Raw genomic sequence first — 19,998 nt, 5'->3', positions numbered from 1 at the left:
TTTGTTTCTTGTGATTACATTAGAAAGCAGCAATTTTAAAAATACTTTCTTTTAATTTCCAGGCTTCCAGAATTTAAGAGTTTTGAGGAATTACAATTTCCCAAACATTCAAAAGTCAAGCGACAAAGCAGCACCCCTGATGCCCCTGAACTGAAGCAACAACCAAACATTACCATTACTGAATGGAAAAACAAATCCACCCATGATATTCTTCAAAAACTGAATGTGAGAAAGATGCAATTCCCACAAGGCTCTAAGTGAGGTTCCCACAGCAGAAACTCCCAGAGTCAGGCTCTGTGTCTTTTTGTCCTCCCAGAAGGTAGCAATTAATCTAGAAGTGAATAGCTGGTCTACACCCTGGGCAAATTTGAAAGGTTGTTCTTTTGATCTAAAATTAGCATGGGTATCTTAAATGAGAGTACAAATGAACAGGACCATCTTGGATATGAAAGTATTGTATAAGTCATTAAAAAATTAAGTCAGAGATAGTTGCCTTTAGGTTCTCCAGATATTTCTGTCAGTGCCCTTCCTCTTCCTTTTCTATCCCTATCTTAACTCCTGCCTCAGTGTTTAGGTCTACTGCTTGCTCTAAGTCTATCCTGTCACTGAGGAAAACAGTTCTCTGATTGCATCCATTTAAATATTTTAGCAACTTAATATTTTATCTTTCCACGATTTTTTAATAGAATAGGCAGGGATAGGGTGTAGGACTCATTGAAAAGAAATGAAATTCTACTGGTAGAACTGTAAACACTGATATCTTGTTTGAAGCATACACATTTGAGCATGTAGATCCATGTATATCTTTCCAAACATCAATACTCCTCATTATTGGTCCATGTTACATAGATTCACTTAAGCATGAATGTAACAGTCATAAAGCTCATAACACACTGCCTAATATATGATCAGCACTCTTAGTGTCTCATCCTACTATGCATCTCTTAACAATAGGTTGATAGCAACCTATTTTCCCATTTATGAATAAGTGAAGTCAAGAAGAGAATGGTTAGATGCCTTGGCCAAATCTCAGAGAATGGCAGAGTCAGTATTCTCATACATACATATTTTTTCTATATTGCTTGTTTCTTAAAAATTTTGATTATTAAATTCTGCTACCCCAGGACTAGGTTGTCAACCCTCTATCTCCAAAGTATCTAAGATAAATAGTTGTATTATGTCATCTTATGCTTGGTATATCAGTGACATTTTATCTTCCCTGAATTCCATAACAGAGTACATCCTCTCTACATTCTGCAATTCTGTGATTAGTTACCCACTGTTATAACACTTGTATTTATTTCATTCCAGTTCCTCACACTGATTTATACTTTCAGGATTGTAGTTGTCTGGCTAGCCAAACCATCCTGCTGGGTATACTGCTCAAAAGAGAAGGCCCCAACTTCATCACAAAGGAAGGTAAGAGTACATGTCTTGGAGAATATCTTAAATAACAGGACTTCTTTATTCTTGAACATCCATTAGATATGCTTAAAAATTTCTACTAAAATGTTACAGCTTATTTTGTCCTCCATTAAGCCTTTTTTTCTCTAAAGGAATATGTGCATTCATACCCCAAGAGTGGAATAGACTCTCAATGTATGAACTCCTAAATGGCTTTTGTGTGGTGATGCTTGATTGTTTCTCTGTTGAACAGTGTTGGAACCTGGATTCTGCCTGTGACTGTTAACCTCTGATGATTCCATAGTTCTTTATTGACAGTTTGTTTTCAGTTTTATTTCCTATAATTTTTTAAGAACAATATTGAATAATTTATGTTTATAACAATTAGCTCCCTCATGGTCTGCATCAGCCATTTGGAATGAAACATAGTATTAATAGTATTACACTCTGAAGATGTTTAATAAAAATAAATCATTTCTAATCACTTCTATGTTCATTCTGCATTAAGGACAAAATCCAGTTATCCCAGAAATCCACACTTCTGTGTTGGATTATTACTGTACGGAATCCTTGAGTTCCATATCCTGGCTGCTTTGGTCATTTTATACTATAGAATGATACAGAATATATTTCAAGTACATAATGTCTAGCTACTAAAAATTTTTGTTCAGAAGTGCACATTGATTCCATTTAGAATGGAAAATTGGGTTAGTGTCCTAAACAGCAGTGTAATTAATAATATTTATGGTTTTGGTAATTAAACTAAGCATAATTTTTTATTCAAATGAAGTGTACTTAGTTTTTGCATTATAGCTAAAGGATAACCTTCTTGAGTATTATTAAGCAAATTTCAAGCAAAATCACTCATGTTTCTAATTAGTCCAAAAACTATAAGCAAAATCTTAATTATATTGGGCATAGTCAAATACTTTTGAACTTTAGCTAAACCAAAAAAAAAAAAAGGGTAGGATTTTTAAAAATTATACATTTTTTTAGGAACCTAGAATTTAGGGTGATCATTATTATAGTTCCTTTAAATAAAAGTTATATAAAATAGTTGATAATGAAAATGCTGAGGAAATTCTTTTTAAACCATTCATTATAAACTTGGAAATAATATTCATCTTTTCTTTAGAAACTTGGAAGACTCTAAATGCTTTAAATCTGTAAATCCTTATGATAAATTGAAAATCACCAGTATCTACAGAATCTGAATATAATTTTATCTAATTTGTTAAAAGGCTATAAAAATAAGTTCAGAGTAAACTATTAAAAATCTTGTTCTTTACCCTTATTTCCTTTTTGGTGTTGTCACATTGTTTCTTTATTAAGGAAACCTGTCATGAGGTCAGCCCACATGTCATTATGTCCAAATAAGGAAGCCCAGTGGTGTATTTTGAGCTCTGCTATATATTGGAAAGATCATAACCCCATACACTTAACAAGGCCTCAGTAAACTTTCATTAAACAAATAAATAAGGAGTCATTACAATAAGAGTCTACAGTAGGACTGGGATTGTAGCTCAGTGGTAGAGACTTGCCTAGCACGTGTGAGGCACTGGGTTTGATCCTTAGCACCACATAAAAATAAATAAGGTCTTGTGTTCATCTACAACTGAAAAAAAAAAGTTTACATATTTGTTCGATTTACTATTTTACTATAGTTTTTAATTTTCTGCAGTAAATTAAAATAGCAGTTCTATCTGTTTAAAGTTTAGATTACATATTAATTAAGAAAACAGTAAGATTTCAATAAATAAAATACCAAAATTGTATATTCAGACTAAATAGTAACAAGTGCTAGGGACATTCACACTCTACTTGTGTTACATATTAAAATATGTCAAATAGTTCAGACCATTAATGGGTGGATGTATCAACTCTAGAGAAACAAAGTGAGAAATTTAAAAGTCATTTGTTAAAGGGGAATAAATGTTATGCTTTTAATTAAAAGCTTTCTTCATCAAAGACTCTGTTATTCAATGTCTAGGTACCGTTTCTGATCACATTGAGAGAGTCTATAGAAGAGCTGGCAGCAAAAAACTTTGGTTTGTATTAGTGTCCTTGTCATTGTGTTTTATTTTTGTGTTGTCATATTCAGTAGCTTTAAGATAATGCGGCAGTCTTAAAGATGGTTATTCATCCTAATTTTTACTTTTAAATTCTGAGGTTATAGCACCATTACTATCTACTTTCTAAGGATGTGCATACATTTCATTGCAGCGTGACTATCCCAATATTATTAAAAAAAAAAAAAAAAAAAAAGATCTGGGAATAAAGACCTCTTTTGGGATTCAACCTGGAGAGTATTTCCTGGAATATGCTGATGACTCATTCCTACTCCGTACCTCCTCTGTCCCAGCAAAGTATTTTAGTTTTTATTTTGGTTTTTAAAAAAACCTGTTATAGAAAGCCACAAAGAGAGACCGATGGCACATTTAATTATAAACAGAAATAATGCACTTAAAAGATAGTTCTCTTACCACTTAAGTCTAATGAATCCCAGTGATTATTATAGTTGCTTCATGAAAAATAACCAATTTGTTCTACCAAGGTAGTCACTTCCTAGGGATTAAAAAAGAATTATATAAATTTAGATAAAGTTGTTTAAATTCACAATAGGAAAGATATGCCTAAATGTATGACCCTTTGCATTTTGATGCAGTTCTAATCATTTTATTAGCAGAATCTAACCAATGTTTAAAGAGTGTGTGTGTGTGTGTGTGTGTATACATATATATATGTATATACATTTTTTGTCAAATGACTCATTTAATTTTTTTGTAACTGTCATGCCTCAGGTTTCTAATCTCTAAACTAAGGGGGCTATATAAAACAACCGCCTTATTTTTATAGTATATACCACTTTTATAGTATAGAAGTATAGTATATATCCAGAAGAAATAACGGAATAATCCTGTGGTTAAATCTCAAATTCTTAGTTCATTAAGGCATGCAAGCCAATAGATGTTGCTTTTTAATCAGTAAGTTTCAAATAGGCTCTATATTCTTATTTTCGGCTAAGCAAACCTGATCTTGCTTTACGTATTATACATATATCTTAGATTAAATCATTAACTAGCAAACATTTAGAATGCTGAATGTTGTTTAAAAGAACAAACTCCTAGAAGTTTTATTTATTCTATTTTCCCTTTTATGGCTTTCCACTGATACACCCAGGTTGGCGGTGCGCTACGGGGCTGCATTTACCCAGAAATTTTCTTCCTCTATAGCCCCACACATTACTACTTTTCTGGTACATGGGAAACAGGTAACATGCACAGAATTTGGAAACTCAAGCTGCTTGAAACGTGTGGGCTTATTTGCAGTCTGTGGTTTAAACATGTCTTATGGTGTGTGGATGAAGGCTTCTCTAAAAGTAGGAAATGTTTGTTTCACTAACTATCAGTTTTTGACATAATTTTCTACTATGCCTATTTATGTTGAAATTAAGAAATATAAATGCTTTTTATAGACCAGTTTCTGTGGATATCTTCAATTTTTTTTAAATGCAGCTAATTTCAAACTACATTTTTGTTTCATTTTCTCCATCTGAACATTCCACATGAAATTTTACTTTCAGGGGAAAAGTATCTTATGTATTGCATGTGCTGTACTTAAAAAATAAAAAAATCTGTTCTCCCTGCATTCTGAGACTTTTTCAGGAATGTAAAAATAGCAGTGTGAATTCCTTCCCCCAACATTCTGGTTTTATCAAGAAAAAAACTACTGGTATTTCATTGTAGCACTTTCTAAAATTCAGTACTGAGTTCTCTGATCCAGGGATTTGGTTAGAGGTATGAAAAGAAACATAAAAGTGGTTATTGGAATAGGTCATATGTACTAGTGACAGACTTAGTAGTGAATTTGTTAATGCAAAATCAGAAATCAGAATACCCTCTTAACTCTTTCCCATTCTCCCTTTCCTCACTCCAAAGGAATAGTTAGGCTCCCTTTTTTTTTTTTTTAATTGATAATGGCACTTTTGGTACAGCCTGGTGGCAGAGGTACCCCCTAATTCTGGATGGTCCAGTAGTCTGGAATGTTTCTGCTCTTAAGTCTAATGTCTTGGACTCAGTGTTTCCCCCAAATAATTATGTGAGGACCCAACCATCTATATTTTTACAAATCCCTAATCAGGGGCCCCATTCATTCATCATCTTTTAGACCTGTGAACGTCTGGCCTGCTCTCTTTTTTGCCCCCAGGTCGGTTGTACGCCGTGCAGCAAGTCTGTTAAGTAAAGTAGTGGACAGCCTGGCCCCATCCATTACTAATGTTTTAGTTCAGGGCAAACAGGTAAGTATCTGCCTTTCAAACACTCATTTGATCACAGTTACAAAGGTTTCTGGCACACCTCAGTGTCATAGACCTCTCACAAACAGATCAAGAGTGCTCTGGCATTCCTTCAAAAGGTTCCTTTTCCAAGTAAAAAGATGCACAGTGTCAGAAACTCACAGTTATTAAATGGACCATCCATTTTTCCTGCATTCCTTAGCTTTAACTTTCATGTTGCGTATTGAGATCAATGCAGATGCTGATGTAGAAAATGGAATAGTACTTACTGAAGTGCTCCACAGGTTTAGGATAGGCAAAGGCAGTGGAGAGCAAAGGACACATTTCCCCTTCTACTTCACGTGAGCGTCTCCTGCCCCTTAGAGCAGTGTTGGTATTCAGCAGAGCCAGAGTTTGCATACCAGTGCTGCTCCTTAGATCCTTCGCCCTCCAAGCCAACTTTGTTACCTTCTTGTCACAGAGCCATCTGCTGTTAGCAGTAATCCCTCTCTCCTTTGGACTCTCATAACAGGTCTTTGACACTTCCCACAACCTGTCCACATCCCAGTTCATTTGAATGTGTGTCTCTTACCTCATTGTAGGCTTTGAGCCCCCAGAGATCAAGGCTTAAGTCTTTTCCAGTATATATCCCAGTGTGCCCAGCATGGGACCTGTCATAGAGTAGATAATTGATAAATGCGGGAGTTTGTGCATGAGGATATGGGGTGGCTTGTGACTGCTCATTTTTTGTTTTGTTTTCAATAATCTCTAATTACCTGGCTGAATTATTCTTTGATTAGGATGAAAATCTGTTTGTTTTCTCTTTAGGAATGTATGTGCTTTATTGTGTTTTCCTGACAGCCAACCTAGGGATATAATATGCCTTAGGAATATGAAATACTATAACCCTCTTTAGTAGAAACAACCATTGATCATATTGTAAGACTCTTAATTAAGATTAAAATTATTTCATCCTGATATCCAGCTTCTAGAATATTAGAATAATAAGCTACTTTACTTTTCCTGTAGTTTTAAGTAATTTTAATTTTAATAACAATTAAAAATAATATTAATTTTAAAACTTTTGAGAAAAAATTGAGTTACTTTTCACATATGTTGTTTTCTCTGTGCTCTCCAGATTTATTCAAAAGACTTTTATCCCCATATGTCAGCAGACCAAAGTATAGGAAGTAGCTTATCCAGTGCCTATCCTTGCCAGAAGCCTCACCTCCAGCCAGAGCATTATATTTTTGCCCTAGACCATTTCAATTGTGAAAGAAAATTAAGTAGTCTTTGGGAAACTATTTTTCCTTGATTTTAAGTCCCTTTAGTATATCTGAAAATAGAGTTACTTCCACATATATACAAGCATTCATAAGTTTTAGAAGATTTTTGAGGTTGCTGGTACCTGACACTAGGAGGAGAGGTGGGTTTGGGTTGGTCATGTCCATTCTACATAATATCTAGAGGGGTTTTGCAGCCTGTGTCCTGAAATCCTGCAAGCTTCAGAGCCTGCCCTGAGGCTGTGACTGAACTATTGCCCAAGAGACTATTATGTCTCCCAGGGATATAGTCACTTATAGAACTGGGTAATCATGGAAGGACGGTAATCATGGAAGGACTTCATTACCAGGTGCTTGAAGTCCATTCATTGATTGCCTCTTAAACCTTTACAAAAAAGAAATGAAAATGGAGCAAAGTTTGCATTAGCTCATTTATGAAATTGTACCCCGAAAACTGAAGTAATATTGTTTCTACAAAGCACTTGTAGATCACCTCAAGCTCTTTGGAATGAAATAGTGGTTTAGTCATTATTGCTTCCAGAGGCAATGATGTGCCTTCTGTTTGTTTTCTTCTTTGCACAGTGACATTTTAATAGATCATACTCAGACTACTGGTTAATATCACTGTGGTATGATAAAGCAGTTCTTGGTTTTTACTCCATTACAAAATTGGGGCAAAAACCCTCTGTTTTGCTCTCTCCTCTCATGTCTGAAAACACAAGGGCCCTTTGATATGCTCTTCTTTTTCCTGCCTCTTATAATTGTGCACTATACACAAAAGAGAGAGAAAAAAGTGATGAGAAGGAAGAAGGGCTGCGGACTCCTTTTGGAGGCAGAATGCGGAGGAGTGAAGGAAATCAAAATATTCTTTTGCCAGCTTCAGCAGTGCTTCCTGCTTTGAGTTTTCTTTGCCATTTCCCTTTGTGCTTTTCCTTTCCCTGGCTTGTGGGCAGTGTCATTCATTCACTTCCATAGCACCTGCCTTTGAAAAGGTTACACTGTTGTTAAAGAGCAACAGTGAGAAACTGCCTGAGAAACTATAAAAGAATGGAAAAGTTTATTTCTCAAATACTAAATTGTGTAGACTGTGCAGTAAATAAAACTACTCAACATATTCTGGTGTCTCTGGGGAGTTTATAATACTAAACTCATTTCAAATAATTTTCTTAAGAGTTATTTATATACACTCACCTTCACTCCCCTAACCGAGGCCCTCACCTGCCCTTATATTTTAGACTAGACTGTGAACCATTATGAACTCCAGTGGGAGTCATGCTTTGAAAACCATTTTAATAAATAGCAGGAACAGTTATTCTACCTAATTCCCTAGCTTGTATAGAGCAATATCAGCCTGCCAGTCATCTGAGCCTTGAACTTATTTCTGTTATCTTTTAGTAGCTAGGAAATATTTACAATAAAATTCTGCCACTTGTAGGTAACTCTGGGTGCCTTTGGGCATGAAGAAGAGGTTATCTCTAATCCTCTGTCTCCAAGAGTGATTAAGAACATCATCTATTATAAGTGTAATACCCATGATGAGAGGGAAGCTGTCCTTCAGCAAGAACTGGTCATCCATATTGGCTGGATCATCTCCAATAACCCTGAGTTATTCCGTGGCATGCTGAAAATTCGAATTGGGTGAGTAAAGCTGTTTACATTTGCATAAAGATAATTATGCAAGGGGTCCTCTAAAAGACTTGACTTTTCCAAATGAAGTCATGCTCTAGGTATCTGGGGAGTATTTGGGGAAGTACACCTTTGCCCTAAGCTGTGGAGGCAGCATCTGTGGTATGAAGAAATAATGCTAGTGGCCTAAAATAATCATCATGTTTATTTATAACATATAAATGGTATAATTTTGTCTAATTCCCAAATTAGATATAGTAAAGTAATTCTGTTCTCTGGTAAAATCAAACTCCATGGATTTCAATAGCTGCATCATATAAAACACTAAGCACAATAATTGTAAAAATACCTATAATGAAGTGGGTAGACCATAAAGAAAGAATGATTTTCAGTAAAAGTGGGTGTCAGGAGAATACACTCAGATAAAAATTTGGTCCTTTCAAGAATATTCTATATCCATATTCTACCAAAATGTAACACTTAATTTCTAATATCGTAAGCCTGGAAAAAAAATTGAGAGTAAGGCTCTGGCAACCTAGAAACTTCTTAATCAAGAATATTGTGCTAAGCTATGGAACCAGTCTAGGTGCCCTTCGACACATGAATGGATAAAGAAAATGTGGTATGTATAACAATGGAATATTACTCATTCACAAAGAAGAGTGAAACTATGGCATTTGCCAGTAAATGGATGAAACTGAGGACTATCATGTTAAGTGAAATAAACCAATCCCAAAGAACCAAAGGCCAAATGCTCTCTCTGACATGTGAATGCTAACACACAATAAGGGAATGGGGGGATGAAGTTCATGGGATTAGACAAAGGGGAATGAAGGGAAGGGACTGGGGATGAGGGATGGGAAAGATAGTAGAATGAATCAGACATAACTTTCCCGTGTTCATATCTGAATGCATATATGTGTATGTGTAACTCCATATCATGTACAACCACAAGAATGGAAGGTTATACTACATGTGTATATAATATGTCAAAATACATTCTACTGTCATGTGCAACTAATAAGAACAAATAAAAAATAAAAAGAAAAAAAAAAAAAGAATGTTGTGAGAAAACCTGATGTAAAGTTGACCAGGCTCTGGTATTCAACAGATCTGAATTCAAGTCCTGACTGCCATATATCATTTCTGTATCCTTGGATAAATGGCCAAACCTCTTGTCTTACTTTCATCCAGTGCATGCAATAGTGGGGTTCATCTTGACATATTTATAAATGCATATAACATAGTTTTCTTCATTTCGATCTGTAGTACTTCCTCTTTCCCTCCCCTCCTCTTTTACTCTGAACCCTTTCCTCTACTCTGTTGTTTTTTCATATTTATTTTAAAGATAGTCTGAGGGGCTGGGGATATAGCTCAGTTGGTAGAGTGCCTGCCTCACATGCCCAATGCCCTGGGTTCAATCCCCAGCACCAAAAAAAAAAAATATATATATATATACACACACACACATACACACATAGTTTGAGTGTCCTTTTTACTATAAAAAGCATAAAATTTACCATTTTTAAGTATACTGTTCAGTAGTGGTAACTATATACATATTTACTTATTCTTACATTTTATGTTTTCGATTTACCATGCTTTCTTGTTACTCTCTTCCTTTCCTATTTATTGTTGGATTGATTTACCTTTTATTTCTTAGTTTAAATTTTACATGTGAATATGAAGCACTTCCTGAAAGATAATTACACATTTTTTTCCTTCAGAATCACATATTAAAAACTCCTTGCTTATTTAGCAATATCTCCATATCTCTTGATTCTTCTATTATCCTAGGAATTTACAAGACTACACGAGTACATAAAAACATTTTATAGCAGTCTTTGAAATAGTGAAACATTAGGAACAACCTAGGACTTCATCAGTAAGAAAGAGTTTAAATAAATTACAGCCATATAATAAAATGCTGTGCCGCCATTTCAAGAAATAAGATAAAGTTCTACATGCTGGCATTTATAAATGTCCAAGGTAGATTAAATGAAAAGGTAAGTTTCAAATGTATTACTTAAATTTTTATAAAAGAACAATAATAATTCTACTGTGCATATATATGTATAATGTATGTGGGTAAAATATCTAAAAAATATATATCAAGTATCAATTATTTTCTTTAGGAGATTCCTACTATTATATTTTTGGCATTATATAAATTACTTTACTTTAGCTTATTATTTTTAAACTGATTTCCTGATTTCAACTGCAGTATTTTTTACATGAATTTTTCATTCTTTATGTCCTCTTTGATTTAAGTAAATTACTGTATCTACATAGAACCCGATCTTTGTCTTTAACTCCTAAAATTGTTCCTTCCAAATATTTAGAGGTATTTCAAATCAATTGTAAGAATTTGGAATCAATAACCTTATTTGTTCAGTCTCTCTACCCTAATATTTTTAACTCCAACCTCTGACAACATATGAGAATACAGATATGGGTCTTTCATGTGAGTTGACTCTAAACGAAAAGAAATATGATTCTTCATCTCCATGCAGGGTATGAAAGTACTCTGTGGTCATAGACTCAGGCATTTCTCCAACACAGATGGAGAAATAGAGGTTATAACACTTCCAAAGCATATCCTTTGTAATAAATGTTAGTCGAGAGAGCCTCTTCAAATGATAGTCATCCTTGCAAAAGTTTAAACAAAGCCTTATAATAAATGTTAAGTTTCCCAGGATTTTACAAGACTGTCTTTTCAGTCTCTTGTAGTTTTTACTTTAGTACTTATTCAACATTTTAGACCAACTTTCATTCTTTTACAACTCCCATGTAATTTCCTTTCTTGAATTCAAATCTGACCTGAAATTATTTTCTCTCTCTTCATAGGAAGATTCATTTAGTTTATTCTTTTTAAAATTTTTTATTTGTTCTTTTTAGTACATTTAGTTTATGCTAAATATAATTTTCCTCCTGTTTTTGTATCTATTATGTATTCAGTGCCTTCCATGAGAAATAACATACACTTTAAACTGTGTGTCACCCAAAATAAAAATGTCAAGATGCAGCATGTGACATTATTTAACAGTAACAGAGTCAGGCATGGTGGCACACACCTGGAATTGCAGCAGCTTGGGAGGCTGAGGCAGGAGGATTGTGAGTTTGAAGATAGCCTTAGCAATTTAGCAAGGCCCTGAACAACTCAGCAAGAATTTGTCTCCAAATAAAATCTAAATATGGGCTGGGAATGTCACTCAGTGGTTAATGGCCCCTGCATTTAATCCCTGGTATCAAAATAAATAAATAAATAAAACAATAGCAGAACACTTCATGAACAAATATCCAAATATCAGGTATTCATTGTCTTGAAACTCATTCTGGCATTGTGGTATTATATTACCATTGTATTAACAGTGTCCCTGCCCAGCTTATTATGTACATTTCTCTCTTACACAGGTCTCATAAGTTCAACTCTAGTCACTCGGATATTTACAGTTGAGCAGTCTAATAATTTTTAATAAGGATTGATTTAAGAATTTTACTTCTAAAGCTAGAGACTAGATCTTATATTATTTCCTGTCTATCACAATCTAGCTTATTTTGCTCGATAAATATTTGATTATTTAACTTATAGGATATAAGCAGAGTCAGATGGTTTGCCTTGAGCTGGCAATAGGGAATTTAGGAAAAACAAAAGAGCATGCCTCTGTGCTCACTGAAGAGAGAGGAAAAAAAGATTTTTAATTTTGTTAAATGCACTTGGTTTGTGCCCCGCGATGTTGAGATTAAGTGTAAAAGAAGACTCAACCATGTCATTCAGGTAGCCAGTTAAAATGTCATGTTTATATGAAAATCCAGTCATGCATATAGAAGATATCAGGGTGTAGCACTTTTCTCCATCTAACAGAATGCAGTTAATCACATCTGTACAGTACAGGTTGTTTTACATCAGGTAAAGCACCTCTCTAAGCCATGTTCTTGGTAAGGATCTAAGGGTATACAAGGGTGAATCATACATGGTCATTGCACTCTAAAGATAACTGTAGTAGATCCTTCACTCTCCACTGGAGTTTATCGGTCATCTGTGATCCAGGGGCCGTCTTGGGACTGCAGTGTGATGGAGTCTATGGAAACTGAAACCCAGATTTGTGAGGTACTGGAAACCTTCAGGGACACTGTAAGTCTACAGGGTAGAAACTGTACTGCCTCAGATCCCCACAGCTAGATGGGAAAACACACAAACAAAATGAAAAAAAAAAAAAAGGGGAATAAATTACTCCAAACAAACCAGGATGCCCCAATTATAGACTCCATTGACAAACCAGTAGAAGAAATGTCAGAAAAGGAGTTCAGAATTTACTTAGTAAAACTGCTTCATGACTTTAAGCTTTAAGGAGGATATAAAGAGTGAAATCAGAGCTGTTTCAGGAGAAGGAAGATAACTCAAATAAAGAAATAAAGATCCTGAGAAGAAATCTAGAAGAAATCTTTCCAAATGAAGGAATCAATAAACCCAAATAAAAATTCAATGGAAAGTAGCACCAACAGAGGAGACCATTTGGAAGACTGAACTTCAGGCAATGAAGACAAAATATATAATTTTGAAAATAAAGATGACCAAACAGAGAAGATGATAAATTGTGTGACGTTCCCTCACCCAGACACAATGCCTGAACAGCAGCTGCTGAAGCCAGTTGAGTGGAGCTACTGTGACTACTTCTGGCAGTGACTACTTCTGTGACTACCCCCAAGGCAATGGCACCGTGGTGGGGTTCAAACTGCTACTCCAAAAGCAACTGAAGGGCAAACAAATGCAGAAAGCAATGTCTGAATTCATTCAAGAGAGGTTAAAGATTGAAGAAGAATATGCAAATAACTTGGCTAAGCTCTCTCAGAACTCCTTGGCTGCACCGGAGGAAGGCTCCCTGGGAGAAGCATGGGCTCAGGTGAAGAAGAGCCTGACAGATGAAGCAGAAGTTCATCTCGATTTCTCTGCCAAGCTTCACAGCAAGGTAGAGAAGCCCCTAATGAACTTTTGTGAGAACTTCAAGAAAGACATGAAAAAGTGTGACCACCGTATCACTGACCTCCACAAGCAACTCACCAGCCACTATGCATCAGTGGAGAAGGCCCAGAAAGCCCTCACAGAGCGGCAGAGAGACCTGGAGATGAAGACCCAGCAGCTGGAGATCAAGCTGAGGAACAAGACAGAGGAGGACATCAAGAAGGCACAGAGGAAATCCACACGGGCTGGTGATGACCTCATGCGCTGTGTGGACCTCTATAGCCAGGCCCAGTCCAAGTGGTTTGAAGAGATGGTGACCACCACTTTGGAGCTGGAGCGGCTGGAAGTGGAGATAGTGGAGACGATCCTGCAATATCGTGCCAGTACGCACAGCTGCAGCACGAGATGGACGTGTTCAACCAAAGCACAGTTGAGCCTGTGGACCAACTGCTTCAAAAAGTGGACCCGGCCAAAGTCAGAGAGCTGTGGGTCAGAGAGCACAAACAGGCAACATTCACCCTGTGGACATGGAGATCTAGACACGCCTGTGTGGCCCTGGGGATCCTGCCCAGGAGAAGGGCTAGATGTTCCAACGGAGAGGAGACGGTATCTCCTGCTGGGTGAAGCTGCCCTCCCACCTACTCTCCTGTCCACTGAGGAGAGAGGAGAGAGCTGGCGATTTCCAGAAGGGTGATCTGGATGATCCATCTGGGGGATTCCAAATATTCCCAGGCCAAGAAGACAGACCTGCAACCCTGCCCTTGTCTCCAAGATTGATGTCCCCCAAACCCCATGCCATGCTTGTTGCTCTGAGAACAAACTGAGACTGAAAAGAAAAAAAAGGGAGATAACTGTAGTAAACCATCTTCCTCCTCTTGTATCGTCACCATAATCACAAATATTATTGGTTGAATTTGTGTTATGCTAAGTAGGATGCTAAAAATTTTTCACATATATTATCTGATTTAATCCTGCAATAACTTTTGTAGACACTTAGGACTACCACTTAGCATCTGAGTAGTAAAGCATCTGAGACTCAGGAGCTTAGAAGATCTCTCCTTAGTCTAACCAGTAAGTGGAAGAACTGGGATTTACCCCCTGACTCCACAGTTCCTGTTCTTCAGTCTCAGGTACTCTGAATGTGTTTTCACTTAAGTATGTATCATTGTCATCTCATTCAAAAGGGCTTTATTGTTTTTTTCTAAAACCTCATGACCTTTATAGTCTCCTCTATAGATTTTGACCTATGATCTATGTTGTGTTCAAATATTTGTGGAACAACTGTTAAGTTCCATGAACCCCTGATGTTTTTTGTCTTTTATGTTAGTTCTCCAATCTAGGATCAATACTGTTTAGCATTTTATGGTGCAAGTTATACCATGGTACTTGAATACAGATTTTCCTCTGCTTATGATGGGTTATGTCCCAATAAACCTGTTGTAAATTGAAAATTTTCATTAAAAAATGGACTTAATACATCTGGCTGACTGATAGCTGTGGTTCACTGCTGCTACCCCAAATAGTTGGAGAGTATTGTACCACATATCACTAGCCTGGGTGAAGATCAAACTTCAGAAATTGAAGTATATGTTCTGCTAAATACATAGCACTTTCATACCATCACAAAGTAAAAAGAAAAAGAATTGTAAGTCAAGCCATTGTAAGTTGGGGACTGTTTAAGTTATGAGGTTAAAAACCCAAGAAATGAGATTTTGTGTCTTTGTTTATGAGGAGACCAAGAAATTGGGGATGACTTGATACTGATTCTAAAGTAGCCTCCTCCCCAAGAGATATAAGATGCTATGAAAAGTTAAGAGGGTTAACTTTTTGCTTCCTTGTAATGTTGTAAGATACCACTACCAAGTGGAGAGTTTCATCATGTTGAACATACACACACCTCTTTTTGTAAAATATTCCTCTTCCTGCTTGTTGCTGGATCAAAATTGGCTTAGGAAACAAAGTATAAGAATAGTTTAAAATTATTTTTGTCATTTTTTCAGTGTTAGTATTTGTGGTGGAAGTAATATTTCCCTGTGAACTAAGCTTTTTTGTAGATAGAAGATCGTTGCCTATGTTCCAAGTTCTAGTCTAAAATGTAAATTAGTCAGCACCCGCTGGGCCCTTGGAGCCATTTAGTGGAAAGACTTGACTTTGATTACCATTTCTGCCACTAATTTGTGTTGCAGTCATGAGCAAATAAGTAATCTTTGTGTATTCTCAGAGAAAGAGATTTAATGTTTGCCAAGGGCCCACTTTCTGACCCTTTGAGATATCATGAAATTGTCAGAACTTTCCTGTATACATATTTGAATATACCACCATGAATCTCACTATTGGGAAAAAAAAAAAAAAAAAAAAAAAAACTATGGATAAATGGCAGAAAGATCAGTAGAGGGAAGGGAGCAGGGGGTGGGGAAGGGAAAGGAAAGGAAAGGTACTGGGAAATGAATTAGAACAAGATATATTCCATGCTTTTATAATTATGTCAAAATGGATTCTACTGTCATGTAGAACTAAAAAGAACCAATGAAAGAAAGAAAGAAAGAAAGAAAGAAAGAAAGAAAGAAAGAAAGAAAGAAAGAAAGAAAGAAAGAAAGAGAAAGAAAGAAAGAAAGAAAGAAAGAAAGAAAGAAAGAAAGAAAGAAAGAAAGAAAGAAAGAAAGAAAGAAAGAAGAAAAGAAAAGAAAAGAAAGAACCCTATGAGATAAATTTAGGACAAGCTATTTGAAGTTAAGCAAATTTAAGTAACTTGCCCAGGGTCATAGGATTAAGAACCAGGATTTAAAACTAGTGTGAATGACTGCAGGGTTCTTACTTGCCCAACCTGTCCCCCAGCTCTCTGGTCTGTAAACAGGGAGGCTCCCCCTGCTTTGGCTTCCTCATTGAATTGTGACGAGTCTGGGTAAGGAATGTGAGGATGTTTTGCAAAGGTTAAAGTATCAATGTTATCACTATGGCACTTGAAAATTGAGTTCCTCTCTTTGGGGATTTTGGAGAGCAGGTTCCTCTGAGGAGTACTTTTTAGGCATCACAAATCTCAGAATTCATAGGAGGAACCAACTCCCCTCTACACACACTTATCTCTCTCTCTCTCTCTGATCCTATGTCTGAAAACTACCTGTGCTCCCATGGGAGATGTTCACCCTGGATGATGTGTCTCTTTCAACCATGATCAATTCTCTTTTAGTACTTAATGGAATGATCCCAAAGCATTTCATCATCTACTGCCTCAGCTGCTTTTTAAACCAATAGCACTGCTTCTCCTCTTTTTCCAAGATTAGTCCTGCCAATGCAATTTCTTCAACTTTACTGCTATCAGACACTCTTGTGAACAAAATTAACCTGGTCACAGGAATGGTATTCTAGCCTGATAATGATTTGATTTGCTGTCTCATTATTGATTTGTGCACCAGCTTTCATGTTGAAATAGATCAAGTTCCTGACAGGCCCATTACTGTAAAGACCTCCAATCAACTGCTTGCTGCTGCAGGTCTGTCAGTTAGGCTTCAGTGGGAGATAACCCCTGAGGATGTTATCAGGCCTTTTTCATCTCTACTTTTCATACTGCCAAGACATTCTGTGAACAGTTATGATCTAGACATATCTTGTCCTCTGATGCCCAAAACAGTATCGGTGGGTCATACATTCCATGCTTAAAGGCTATTGGTGTCAAAGGTACCAACTATAACACAGCTTATGTGATAAAGGAAAAAAGAGTAATTACAACTCCAAGTTCATTAGTGTTATTCTGATTCTTTTTCAAAGTTTAATATGTGGTAAGGAAATGGGATAGTAAGAACTTTCCTACCTCCATGCTGTTATGCTTTGTTGAGGGTACAGCATGTGAGTCATTGTTCTCCAGTTTCCAAACTGGAAGCTTGATCTGCCTCATCTAATTATTACCCTCTCCATAGCACTATGAACCAAGCAAAACAGTTCCGTGTTATAACTTTTCTGTCTCCTGTTATATGATATATTAGTTATCTTGGACTGCCATAACAAAAATAGCATACATAAATAAAGTGTCTTAAACAAAAGAAATTTAGCTAGGCACAGTTGCACATGCCTGTATTCCTGCTACACAGAAAGTTGAGGCAGGAATATTGCAAGTTCCAGGCCAGCCTGGGCATCTTAGTGAGACCCTGTTTCAAATAAAAATAAAGGGGGCTAGGGATGTAACTCAGTGGTGGAGCACCCCTGGGTTCAATCCCCAGTACTATAAGAAACAAACAAATACTAAGAACAGAAAATTCATTTTCTCATAGTCTGAAGGCTTTCAAGTCCAAGGTTAAGCTACCAAATGATTTGGTTTCTAGTAAGGACTGACTTCCTGCCTTGCAGACAGCTACTTTCTTGCTGTTTCCTTCCATGGTAAGAAAGAAAGAGGTCTCTGGTTACTGACCCCATCATAAGGGCCCCACCCTCGTGACCTCATCTAAATGTAATTTTTCATTACTATGTAATTATTTCCCAAAGGCCCCCATCTCCAAATACCATCACACTGAGGCTCCGTTTCAGGATATGAATTGTGGGCAGTAGAGAGGGAAGCTCAGTTCAGTTCATATGTGGCTTAATGTAATGTTGGCATGGAGTCAGTATTTACTTGTGTAACAACAAACAACAAATCTTTCTTATTATTGAGATAATACCAGAACAATTGTTAAAGAATTGTTTCTTACCAAAGATCAATGCTATTCTTTATGGCATTTTTTTTTTTTTTTTTTTTAGAAAATACAGCTGTCTTGATTACCAGTGGTGTCAGATTTCCATTACTTTATTTCATATTTCACTCCTTGATTGAGGCATGTTGGAAAGAAAAATGCTGATACATAAAACAGTATCTGTACTAACCTCACAAGAGTTTTTAGAAGGGTAAGCTTATTCCCATGACTGTACAGGAATACTAGTCAACCTCTTTACACCTTGCCAGCAGTCCTAAGGAATTCATTGTCCTCAAGTCAAACCTTGATATGTATGAAGGTTGAATTGGTCAGTCGTGAGTATCTGCACTTTCTCATTTGCTTATTGGCAAGTAGAGCCTGTCTGTGGTTCTTTAAACAGACTGATTTATAGGACTTTGTTCATTCTTTTGATGTTCTTCTTCCTCCTTACCTCCACTTTCCTTCATATCTCTTCCCTTCTCCTTTTCTCTTTCCTTCCCTTCCCCATTTTTGCATTTAAGTACTTTTATGCTAAAATTGTCAAATCTTCCCCATGGGAATGAGGGTAAGGAGTTGGATTTTTTTCATACATTTTTTTATTAGTAGCCTTAGCCTTAAACAAGGATAAAATACCTTTGATTTTCTTAACAGTGTTATTCACTTGATTATTTACTTTCTCTGAGTTTCTGACAACTGTTTTAGTAGTTCAAGTCTAATGCTGTTTTACTGTTTTTATTTTAATCTTTTGAAAAATTCCAGCGTATGAAAAGATTAGTTTTGCCAATATTTTTGGATGAGTAAATGTATTTTAACTAATATGACAAATTATATTCACTTGTTCTCATTGAGTTGAAAAAAAGTCACCTTGTTTCTTGGATGAATGTTGAGTATAGTGTTTTCTATAATTTGTTCACAGAACTGATGAAAGTTTGTAGGTAGAAGGAAGAAACCCGAAGGGGAAACTTTAAGGTCTCCTACTAGCTTTGTATATGGTACTACGAATTTTAAAAAATAAGTGATAGACTGTGTTTAGTTTTAATAACTCAACTTAGGAGAGGACTTTAAAAAGTAAGCCTTTAAAAAATGAAAATGTTATTTATTTTAGAACTTCTGGAACTTAACTGGATTTGGCACTTGCTTATGTAACTCTAAGACTTAAATTTAAAATTTATAATAGATTCCTCTAACTTGAGTCTGAGAACTCATATAAAAGAAGTTTGCTGGCATTTTCATGACTTTTGAATTTCAAAAACCTTTTAATGTACATTGCTTTATTCCTCAAAATAATTTCATAAAAGGAGTAAAATGGATGAATAGTAGTATTCCCATTTGAAAAATCACTTGCCAATGGAACATAGTTGGCAAGTGACAGAATTAGTATTTGTGTCTGTTTTTATTCTTTTGTCTTTTCATTATGAAAGATTTAAAATGTGTAACAGAATTATTTGGTAGGTTTCCTTATACCCATTATTTAATTGGGTATAAGCAATTGTTAGTGGTTTGCATTTGCCATATTTACTTTCTTATTTTTCTTATTGTTGTTATGTGTTTTATAAAGCAAGACCCAGACACTTTGACTTTTACCCCTGAATATTTTAGTAAATATGTATCTCTTTAAAAATAATATTTTTAAAATTCATAATATCCTTGTCATACTCAACAAAGTTAGCAGTAATTCCTTAATATTACCAAATTCCCAATTCTTATTCAGATTTCTCTGATAGTCTAGAACAGTACCTCCTTTCCCCACTTTCCTCTTCATTCCATTGACTAGTTGAGGAGACAAAA

The 19,998-nt window shown here is 35.9% G+C and overlaps 1 protein-coding gene across 5 annotated transcripts in view; it reads left to right on the top strand.

The window, feature by feature from the left end:
• PHKB (phosphorylase kinase regulatory subunit beta) overlaps positions 1 to 19,998 on the top strand; it is a 218,620-nt gene that overhangs the window by 182,503 nt on the left and 16,119 nt on the right. For 4 of the 5 annotated variants that reach the window (XM_079117626.1, XM_079117623.1, XM_079117625.1 and 1 more), the window contains 5 exons: positions 63 to 225; positions 1,338 to 1,419; positions 3,395 to 3,452; positions 4,585 to 4,675; positions 8,396 to 8,598. In XM_079117626.1, the coding sequence (XP_078973752.1) occupies positions 63 to 225; positions 1,338 to 1,419; positions 3,395 to 3,452; positions 4,585 to 4,675; positions 8,396 to 8,598 (597 nt within the window). Of the gene's footprint in view, positions 1 to 62; positions 226 to 1,337; positions 1,420 to 3,394; positions 3,453 to 4,584; positions 4,676 to 5,610; positions 5,702 to 8,395; positions 8,599 to 19,998 lie in introns of all 5 variants that reach the window. The other variant, XM_079117624.1, reaches the window with a different exon arrangement.

This window comes from Sciurus vulgaris, assembly GCF_902686455.1.
Source record: "Sciurus vulgaris genome assembly, chromosome: 17".
Lineage (NCBI taxonomy): Eukaryota > Metazoa > Chordata > Mammalia > Rodentia > Sciuridae > Sciurus > Sciurus vulgaris.
This window is presented reverse-complemented; position numbering and strand designations above follow the sequence as displayed.